The sequence below is a fragment of the Microcebus murinus genome, chromosome 10 (genome assembly GCF_040939455.1).
Source record: "Microcebus murinus isolate Inina chromosome 10, M.murinus_Inina_mat1.0, whole genome shotgun sequence".
Lineage (NCBI taxonomy): Eukaryota > Metazoa > Chordata > Mammalia > Primates > Cheirogaleidae > Microcebus > Microcebus murinus.
The window spans coordinates 91518202-91529788 of record NC_134113.1 but is presented as its reverse complement, the minus strand read 5'-3'; the positions used below and the strand labels follow the sequence as shown (position 1 = coordinate 91529788).

The following is an 11587-nucleotide window of genomic DNA, read 5'->3' as shown; positions in this document are numbered from 1 at the left end:
AATGAAGTAGAGATCAGGTGACTTTCCACAGTAAACCTGAATACATCGGCCATAAATTTTTGAGCAGTCAAAAGGACCATGGCAAACAGGTTACCAAGCCAGCTGTGGAGCTACACTGTCCAAAGAGTACCCACTAGACACATGTGATTATCTAAATAAATCGAAATTAAATAGCACTACATAAAAACATACTCTATTGGCACCAATTACACCAGTTAAGTGAAAAAATCAAGATGATTTATTATAATAGACCTTAGAGTAAAAAGGGTAAGTATAGAATCTAGATTGGCATATGGGTGTTCACTTTACAATTCTCAAGTTTTATATTTAATATTTTTCATAATGTTAGAAATAAAACTGCTTAAATAGCACTGTAAGTTACACTAGGCACATCTCAAGTAATCAGTAGCCCTACCCATGGCTAGTGTTACCCTATTGGACTGCACAGATATAGAACATTTCCATTATTGCAAGTCATTGGACAGAGCTGCTCTAGAGCCTAGCTGCTCAGGAGTCCTGGCAAGCCTTCAGAGACTAATTCTTCCGACCTAAAGTCAGTACTGACTGGTCCCTGGGGCAAATGGATTATAATTAACAGGACAACACAACTTTTAAAGAGTGGAGGTATAGATGGAAGACTAAAAATACCAAAGGCATAGTTATTACTAAGAAAAGTAATAAAGGTGCGATCTATCAGAAAGAGGTTCAAGGGAATTGGGAAACTATACTGAGGTGTGTTCAATAGGAATTAAAATATATATGCATTCACAGAAACATGTATAAGTCTGAATTTTAGACAATTTGTAAAGCTGAGAACTCATTTAGTTCCCACACACATATAAAATACATATGGTGAAATAAGGAATAAGGGCGTAATCAAAGATGTACCTGACTTAGGGTGCCGATTTTACTCTTGCAGCACTTAAAGGAAGCACTGCTTATACCAAAAATATTTAGATGTGAATAATCCCTGATGACTTTGTGATAACTGTAAAAAATCCAGAATGTTCTATAAACAACTTCTATAAGCATAAAAAAAATTAAATCCAATCACGTATGAAAGAAATAAGGGGCCGGGCGCAATGGCTCACGCCTGTAATCCTAGCACTCTGAGAGGAGGCCGAGGTGGTCAGATTGCTTGAGGTCAGGAGTTCGAAACCAGCCTGAGCAAGAGCGAGACCTCATCTCTACTATAAATAGAAAGAAATTAATTGGGCAACTAATATATATAGAAAAAATTAGCCGGGCATGGTGGCACATGCCTGTAGTCCCAGCTACTCGGGAGGCTGAGGCAGGAGGATTGCTTGAGCCCAGGACATTGAGGTTGTTGTGAGCTAGGCTGATGCCATAACACTCACTCTTGCCTGGGCAACAAAGCGAGATTCTGTCTCAAGAAAAAAAAGAAATAAGGGAAGATCTGCAATTGTCTTTACTGGATGGGAATCTGGCTACATATTTCTACCTAAAACATCTTCTTCCAAACTATTACTAGAACAATTTCTTAACTTGAAATCAAAACAAAACAAACACCACTCTCCATCCAGGCTTTGATGCTTTATTGGAGCAAATCTTCAACAAAAGGTGGCTTTTATTTACAAAATTTAATGTGTGGGGGGACTGTCCAACCCAGTTGGACCCAAGTAATGATAACCATTAAGGTTGTTTATGTATTTTTCTTATTTTCAGTTTACATACAAAAAAAATTTATTTGCTTCACATTCATAAAAATCCCAATATTGTAAATAACAAATAAACCCTCCCTTACCCATCCCTTAATTAAATATACAAACAGCTTCAGAAACATTAAATTTAAATTGGTTTAATCTTGAAGTGTAATCCAATAAGACTGAAAACTAAACATTTCAGGTCTTGTACCAAATAGTAAAATACTCGAAGGCCTTCAGGATCCCTAAAATGTAAAAAGGTAAAAGTTACTTTTTTGTTCCTAGAATGAAACAATGTTATAAATTCCTAAAACAAATAAAATCAAAAGCTTGTAACAATTAAGTTAATAGAATCTAGGAAAAAGGAAGGATTTTGCTGACAACTGAAATGAACAGACTAAATGATTAACATCTCTATGCTGTAGGGGAAAAAATAGTTTCTTCATCAATATTCATTATATTTCAAGTATTTATCTCCTTATGAACATAATAACTGTATCACAAAGATATACAAAGCAGAAAAAATATTCATAATACTACAATGCCTTACTCTCATGGAATAACTATAAATATTTTCCATTTTTTTATAAATAAAATCACTCCCTGTGCCCTTTATTATATTACTTTCTCCACAGCATTAAAAAAAACAACTCACTAATAATTTTAACTAAATAGTTCCCTCCTTGTTAGACGTTTGGATTATTTTCCTATTACAAATAACACTCAATGAGCATCTTTGTACACAATAAAGCTTTTCCAGTATTTGAGAATATTTCCCTACCACAGATGTTCATAAATGAAATTATTATGTCAAAGAGGAATAAAAAATGTTAACAATTTTTGATACATATTACCAAATTGCTTTCTACCAAAAATAGTACCAATTTACAATCACAGTAGGGTATGAATGCCATTCCCTCATCAACTGTAGAAAAATTAATTTGACAGCTTAAAAGTAACTGGTTGGTCTTTATGAGCACAGTTTTTTGTGCCCAATAGTTATTATGCATTCATTCCTTTCTCCTTTCCTCTAATAAATATTTCTCCTCTCATCTAATAAGTATTTCTCCTTTCTCCTTTCCTCTAATAAATATTTATATAAAGTATCTATTATGTGTCAGACACTATGCTAACTTTGGAGATACAGCAAGACTCTTATAGAGCTTACATTCAAACCAGTAAAGCAGACGAATTATTATAATTTCAGGTGACAGGGAAAAGTAAGAACATTATGGGGACATTTTGAGGGGAAAAGATGGGAAGAAATAGCCTGATCAGACCAAGACAATGGGACATGCTACAATGGCCCAGAGACATAGATCTTGGGAAAATATAGGTAGCTAAAGGAATATTTAAGCTATATTGAATATTTTCAATTTTTTTCAAGTATTGAACCCAAGGAGGAGCGTGATATAATACCGAGCTAACAAGGCTGATAAAATCCAATAAGGATTTCTTTACATTTTCTGAAATCGCACCCAGATTTTCATACAAAATAGCTAATAAAATCTGAGTGTTCTTATACAGAAGTGTTGGAATAAGATGTTTTTGACAATCTGTGAAATACCCTGCTAATTTCTTAGATAAGTTTTTAATGATGTAAAAATCAAAATTGCATGTGCATGATAAACTGACAGGATGCCACTGAAATATTCTTGGCTAACCAACTGACTACAGTTCTAAAATGAGCCTCTCTAACAATGTCGGGCTGGCCAAAATGCTTTAACATACTTACTTTGACTGATTTACATCAATAAGAGAACCTATTTTTGATGTAGTAAAAGAAATGTGCTCATCTCCAATTACAATTTCCAGCTCCTGAAAAAAATAAAATAGCAGAGAAATGTAGTTAATATAAAAATCTCTGGAATACCAGAGATATCTGTATGCTTGCTACAAAGGGGGGTCTCCATTTTAGTCACAAGTTTCTTGGTAGTCAATAGTGGATGCAGTGAAGGGGAAGAAACTTGATCTGTTAGACATAAACTAAATCCTTAAAATAAAAGCCTTATTAACTGCTTACAGCACTACCCCCAATTTTATTACCAAGAATTGCTTTCCTGTGACATCATAAAGATATTATAAAATAAAATGACACAGAAATGTTTCTTATGTCAGTAAAAAATAAAGCCATTTCTTTGAAGCACATGTAAAAACTAATGATATGGGTATAAACCTATTTTTAATATAATAGATACAAAGATATTTTCCCTTTCCATAAGATTCAGCAAATAAAATGTATAATAATAATGGCCACCACTTTAGCACATATATGTGTCAGGCCCTGCTGCTAGGGACCTTACAAATGTTCTTTGCAATCCCTAAAATAACCTTGTAAGGTAGGCTTTATTAGTCTATTTTACAAATGTACAATTCAAAACTCATAAAGCAGAGGAAAACACTTGTTCATATTTACAACCACTGATCAGTGATGGTACGGATAGCTGATCCCAGAAGAGTAAGACAAATACTCCCCAAAATAACTGATATAGATTTTCCTCTATCTTGTTTATCTGCAAATATAAAACCAAAAATTAAGAGGCTATGCTTGTAATACGTTTTCAAGTTAAATTAACAAATACACCACTAAGAGAGTCCTAGCTATATATTAAATCAAAAGACCTAATTATGCAGTTTATGGCACACACCAAATGGAGAATTAACTAAGATTCTCTAACAATCACAAAATCTTTGACTTAATGATCCAACAGGCAATCTTTGGAACACGCTTATGCTTCCCCACTAACCAAAACCCATGAACACATCATCGAGTGGTTAGATGAAGCACTACACTTTCCCTGAGTATAAAAGATATAAAAGGGGCTGGGCGCGGTGGCTCAAGCCTGTAATCCTAGCTCTCTGGGAGGCCGAGGCGGGCGGATTGCTCGAGGTCAGGAGTTCGAGACCAGCCTGAGCAAGAGCGAGACCCCGTCTCTACTATAAATAGAAAGAAATTAATTGGCCAACTAATATAGAAAAAAAAAAAAAAATTAGCCGGGCATGGTGGCACATGCCTGTAGTCCCAGCTACTCGGGAGGCTGAGGCAGCAGGATTGCTTGAGCCGAGGAGTTTGAGGTTGCTGTGAGCTAGACTGATGCCACGGCACTCACTCTAGCCTGGGCAACAAAATGAGACTCTGTCTCAAAAAAAAAAAAAAAAAAAAAAAAAATGATATAAAAGGTTAGTTGCTGTTGTATTTTAGTACATATGTACAAATGCATAAAACTGAGATCTAAATTTACTTTTTAAAGTGATACAATGAATAAAATAAATCCTATTAACTATTACCTTTGCTTTCCTAAATAATGTTTCTTTAAATAGAAGAGTTAAGTTACTGCTACAGTTGTCAACATCTGTTAGATTTCTCCACATTTTCTTCTAAAAGTATAATCCTCAGAAATATACAAAAGTGAATTAAGTATTTCTTCCGTCCAGGGGTCGTATCTCATTTCTCCAAGAGTTGAAAATACCCAATTCAGAAACCAAAATTTCTTTATACACAGTGAAATTAGGCCTTCAGAGTTCTTCAGAAGCCTTTTGAGAAACACCAAATTATTCTGAAGAAAATATGAGAGGCAAACGCAATGGTCAGTTTGAACAAAGAAACCACCAATCAAGTGTCTCTCTGGGTCATAAGGATCCAAATAAAGAATTTTGAAAGTTAAAATTTGGAAAGTGAATTTTACACAGTCAGTGAGAATCTGAAGTCTCAAATTTAACAAACACTTGTACTTATTCCCAATAAAAATGACTAACAGGCCGGGCGCGGTGGCTCACGCCTGTAATCCTAGCACTCTGGGAGGCCGAGGCGGGCGGATTGCTCAAGGTCAGGAGTTCAAAACCAGCCTGAGCGAGACCGCGTCTCTACCATAAAAATAGAAAGAATTTAATTGGCCAACTAATATATATAATATAAAAATCAGCCGGGCATGGTGGCTCGTGCCTGTAGTCCCAGCTACTCGGGAGGCTGAGGCAGCAGGATTGCTTGAGCCCAGGAGTCTGAGGTTGCTGTGAGCTAGGCTGACGCCACGGCACTCACTCTAGCCTAGGCAAGAAAGCGAGACTCTGTCTCAAAAAAAAAAAAAAAAAAAAAAAATGACTAACATACAACAAAAATTATTCATAACACCATGAAAATATCCTAACTTTGGCTGGGAGGGCTACAGAGAAGATTGTTAAGAAAGATGTCTAAATTTAGAGCTATGCACTGACTCCTTTACTATGAGGAGTAAGCACTAAAAATGAAGCTAAGTGAAATAAAATTCAAAAGTATTTGTCAGGTGCCTACTAAGTGGAAAACCAAAGAATCAATGAGAATTCATTCTAAGTAAGTAAAGGGAAACATAATTATGTTGTCAATTTTTAATATTAATGCATTTAAAGAATCATTAAATACAAACCTGTCGACCAACCCTGTCAGGGGGAGGCCACAAAGCATCATCTTCTTTTGTAATTTCACTGTCATCAATAATTCTCTTTAGTTCTTCCATTACACTCTTGTGTACATAAGCCTGAAAATGAATTATAATAAAATTTCATAATGCCTGTCTATGTCATCCCACAACTCAGAAGGAAATAAAACAGTTACAAACCTTGAATATTCATAGAATCTCACAGAAATATTTAATTCTGATTCCAAAAGTACAGAATAAGAAACATTCATCCTTCTTATATTATTTTTCATCTCTTACTCTTTCCTTTAATACATATTTTTCCCTCTTTTCATCACTAGCTCCCTTTTTTTTTTTTTTTGACAGAGTCTTGGTTTGTTGCCCAGGCTAGAGTGAGTGCCATGGCGTCAGCCTAGCTCACAGCAACCTCAAACTCCTGGGCTCAAGCAATCCTACTGCCTCAGCTTACCAAGCAGCTGGGACTACAGGCATGTGCCACCATGCCCGGCTAATTTTTTTCTATATATATTAGTTGGCCAATTAATTTCTTTCTATTTATAGTAGAGACGGGGTCTCGTTCTTGCTCAGGTTGGTTTCGAACTCCTGAGCTCAAACGATCCACCCGCCTCAGCCTCCCAGAGAGCTAGGATTACAGGCGTGAGCCACCACGCCCGGCCACTAGCTCCTTTTTAAAACCCTGTATTCTGCCTTTGTAACATGGAGACTCAAATATTTTCAAGTGGTTATTGGTGACAACACAAGATCTGTGAAGTAAACAGCAACAAATGCAAGCACATATCATAGTTAGTGCTTTAAACTTTTTTTTTCCGCCTATAATCCTAGCACTCTGAGAGGCCAAGGCAGGAGGATCACTCAAGATCAGGAGTTTGAAACTAGCATGAGCAAGAATGAGACCCCATCTCTACTAAAAATAGAAAGAAATTAATTGGCCAACTAATATATATACAAAAAAATTAGCTGGGCATGGTGGCGCATGCCTGTAGTCCCAGCAACTCGGGAGGCTGAGGCAGAAGGATTGCTTGAGCCCAGGAGTTTGAGGTTGCCGTGAGCTAGGCTGATGCCACGGCACTCTAGCCCGGTCTAGAACAAGAAGGGCTAGAACAGAACAAGACTCTGTCTCAAAAAAAAAAACTTTTTTTTTCATTCTTTATTTCTCTTTTCTAGACTCACTGAATCAGAATAAACTTTCTTATCTCTATCTTTTGTGCCTTTCATTTAAAAGTTATACTATTATGATTACCAATTAGTTTTAAATAATGAATAGAGTAAAAAAACAAAGTTAATTATAAAATGAATTAAATGATAGACCCAAATGTGAGACTACAAGTTAATAGATTCAGATTGCTACTTTTGTTGCATCTAAGCTACAACTGTATCTAATGTATTTACTTTTTTGTGTGTACTTCAAAAGGCTTTTAAGCAAATGTATACATTTGTAATAAATCATAACCAAATATATACAATTATAATAAATTACAAGTAAATATACATTAATATAATTAATCATAATAATTATACATTAATAAATTATCTGAAAATAATTTTCTATATATATATCTTCTCATTTAAATGGAAACACTTTTCAATCTATAAATTGCCTTCTTCTTTACAATATAGCCTTAGATGCATTTTTATAAATTTAACACAAACTCAAAAAAAATAAAAAAATAATTTAACACAAACTCAAGGAAAATGGACTAAGCATAAAAAATTAGACATTCAAAAAGAACTTACCTCTTTTCTGATCATGACATCATTTTTGTAATTGCTGTTGTTGGCATATCTAAGCTTTCCTGTAAGGAGTGGGAAAAAATTCAATCTATAACACCAAAAACTGCCAAAATAAATAAATATCATTGTAAGCAATTTTGAAGGTAAAGACCATATTATACTACTACTTTTATTCATATTTCCTCCCTCCTACTATAATATCAATATTAGACACAGACACTTAAGTAAATATTTGATGGTGAATTGGCTGAAGTTGAAACTAGCCAAATTTTTAAATATTCCATGCCTTCAATATATTACTGGTTACTTTAAGGCCTATTTTCTTAAGCTATGTCATGAACTAGAAAGGAAATCTGAAAAAGAAAATAAAATGTTTTCAAGTTTGTTATATCTATATTGGTACTAAGTGCCTTACTCAAAGCATTTAATCTAATCTGTAAAACACACTTTCAAAGGCAGTTTTTATTCTCTCGCCTATTCACAGGCAAGAAAACACAGTTAAATAACTTGCCCAGGGTCACCCAAGATTCAGATCTAGATCTACTTTATTCCAATACTCACACTTTCTCCATTATGCCAAAATTTTCTTTTAATTATTTTTCTTCGAATTACCGTATGTATATAATTATGGTAATGCTAATATTTTAGAGTAATGACTAGGAAGCATACAAAACAATTATGTACTACTTCTGGATAAAACCTGACCAGTTTGTTAGGTGATCTACATTTAATGTTAATCCATCATGACTTTTGCGATCCCTGACACACACTTCCCCTTATGGCTAGTCAGTAGCCCAGATACAGCTACAATGTGCTGTTGACACGCTAAAATGATAGGTTACTCTAATAAGGTACACCTCTTATAAATCAGTCAAAAGATAATAGTGAGTCAAAAGACTCACTATTACCAATGGAAGTATGTAGAATGGTGTGGAAGCAGATAAATGGATGACAACCATTGTTCTAGCATGAAATTTCCCTGATAATATTTGGGTACTGGCCGGGCGCTGTGGCTCACGCCTGTAATCCTAGCTCTTGGGAGGCCGAGGCGGGCGGATTGGATTGCTCAAGGTCAGGAGTTCAAAACCAGCCTGAGCAAGAGCGAGACCCCGTCTCTACTATAAATAGAAAGAAATTAATTGACCAACTAATATATATATAAAAAAATTAGCCGGGCATGGTGGCGCATGCCTGTAGTCCCAGCTACCTGGGAGGCTGAGGCAGAAGGATCGCTGGAGCCCAGGAGTTTGAGGTTGCTGTGAGCTAGGCTGACCCCACGGCACTCACTCTAGCCTGTGCAACAAAGCGAGACTCTGTCTCAAAAAAAAAAAAAAAATATTTGGGTACTTAATTGACATGACTGGTTAAAAGTGATATGGACAAGCTGGATGATGTTCATAGGCAAGGCTGAAAACAATACTACACATAACGAAAGAATAGATAAATTCTGGTAATTTTGACTCCTGAGCTAAATTCAGAAGAGACATGGGGAGAGCAAGAATGAATAAGGTGATTAAGGTTTCTAAATAATTGCAGGGCTGTAATTACCTTGAGTTCCCCGTGAAATGCTTGATACTCTTCCCCTTTCCTAATATATGATCCTCCTCTAATGTTTCGTTCATGCTGTCATAGAACCTTGTTCAAAGCATGCAACACCACTTAATATGCATAACTGCTCTATAGTTAGTTACATGTCTCTGTCTCCCACCAAGACATAACTCCATGAGGAAAAATTGAAGTCTCACTCATTACTGTACCCTGAATTTTGTATTATTAACGCATGTCCCCAAGCACATAACGTGCATTCAGAAAATATATATAGCCAATTGAACTTCCTCGTAGTCGAGTTCAATGCACAATAACATTCTCTAAAGAGCGTCAGAGCTGTCAAAAGAGAATTGCACACAACATAGGTAGCAGTTTCACCTAGCCCTGTGCTCATACTGCTCTCAGTCTGTTGTTCTCCCCACCTCCCCTCAGAGGTCAAGAAAATACCTACTCTCACTTCAAGACTCTTCTCAAGAGTCTAGTCCTCTAGGAAGCTTTTCTTGATTCCCTCCTTTGGAATTAACCTCTCCCTCTTTTTTTGTACTTTTAATGCATCCTATGGTGAACAATTGTATTTAAGCACCTAAAACATATTACACTCATTTGTTTACATGTCGGTCTCTTCCCATTCAAAACACACACAACCTGAAAAAATAAAATGAATGAACAGGCTGAAAGTTACGGGTTACCGAAAGATTTTAAGCATCCACTGGACCACGGCTTGGTGGGAGTGTTTTTAAAACTTTCAGGCATTTAAAATTAGGGCAATAACCTACAGAACCTTTAAAGTCCCTTCTGGTGCGCTGACTCTAGGATTCTGATTATCACAAGTTCAACTTTTCAGTATGTGACTGGATTGACTTTTCTAAATTAACTACAGCAATCAATTTCCCGGTTATTCACAAGACCAACGTAGGCTTCCTATATTCCTCCTAAGCTTTATACTTCGGCGAAAGCAGGGAACTCCGCCGGCACAAGCCCACCAAGGTTCGTTCACCCCACCCCGCCTCGCCTCCTCCGCGACCTCTCGGTCTCAATTCCCCACTCCCAGCACCGCGCGCCGGAGGCCCCTCCTCTGCTCACCGTCCGGCCGAAACTCGAACTCTAGAAACTCGTGTCCAAACTTGCCCTTGTGCCCTACATAGTAGCGCAGGTAGAAATCACTGGCCATAGCCATTTTTGTGCCCAGGAAGCCCGCCGAAATCCCGGCCAACGTGCCGCCTGGCGCCCGGCAGTGACGTCAGTCGCGCAGGGTAAGTGCGTCACTGCAGGCGCGTCCCTTCCGCCTCCTGGGTACCCCAGAGCAAAGCGTGGAAGCGGGGTCTCGCGTGGAAGCGTGGCGTCCCCGGAGGCAGGGTTGCCGTGATGTGACCTTCGCTTGGCTAGGTTTGGAGACACATTATATTCAAAATTAAGTAAATTACATTATTTATTAGCAAAGAACAGAAGTGTGAAAATATAATAGCATTTTTTACGGACTTAGAGCTAAGGTTTTTGCAGGTCGCTTTTACTCGTCGGGTCTCCCAATTCTCGCGGCATCCTAAATGGGTGTGGCTTTATTCCCGTTTAAGTGGTTAGATAAGTAAAGACAAAGCCCAGAACGGCTGAGCTGGATTGTAGCCCGCTTCTTCTTGATTCCTAACAGGGGACTTTCCCCTCTGGATAATGACTGCAAGTTATCAGGCAGCTAGAAGCCTATAATAATCCAGACAGATTAAAGGGAACCCATCAGAGGAGAGAGCTGAAGTTTTAAAAAGCACCTGACACTGAAAAGCCCTGACAGTCATGATATAAAAGCGTTACTTTTAACAGCGGAACTTTTAAGGTGCTTCATTAATTCAGTAAGGGTTAACCTTTAACTGTGAATTTTGGGCAGTTTCACTTAAGATCAGATGATGGTTTAGCCAACGTTTCTCACCTGATAAAATTAAGTTGGGAAAATGAAAGAAGGGTCCAGTATGGGATGATTTTGAAGGACAGGAATGACAGGGTGAGCTTTTACACAAAATCGGCTTGTCAAATATTATTGATCACCCTTTTGTTATCAACACACAGAGCAATCCTGTCTGTTGGATGACAATCTTCAGGGGGACTTAGCAGAAAATGGTAGTCAGAAGACCTGGGATTCAGTACCAAACTACCCATTCTAACCTTGGTCAAACCACTATCTTTAATACTATTTGTTCATCAACCAAATGGATACAGAGCAATCAACTCTGTCATGCTCACAGA

The 11587-nt window shown here is 37.1% G+C and overlaps 1 protein-coding gene across 1 annotated transcript; it reads right to left on the bottom strand.

Moving 5' to 3' along the window:
• Positions 1–1535: 1535 nt before the first annotated feature.
• MAGOHB (mago homolog B, exon junction complex subunit) lies at positions 1536–10618 on the bottom strand. Its single transcript, XM_076007660.1, has 5 exons — positions 10439–10618; positions 7811–7869; positions 6065–6175; positions 3400–3482; positions 1536–1909 (listed from the first exon to the last, which is right to left on the bottom strand). Exons 1-5 carry the CDS (start codon positions 10530–10532, stop codon positions 1810–1812), a joined length of 447 nt encoding a protein of 148 aa, XP_075863775.1. The 5' UTR covers positions 10533–10618; the 3' UTR covers positions 1536–1809.
• Between the last annotated feature and the right edge of the window lie 969 nt (positions 10619–11587).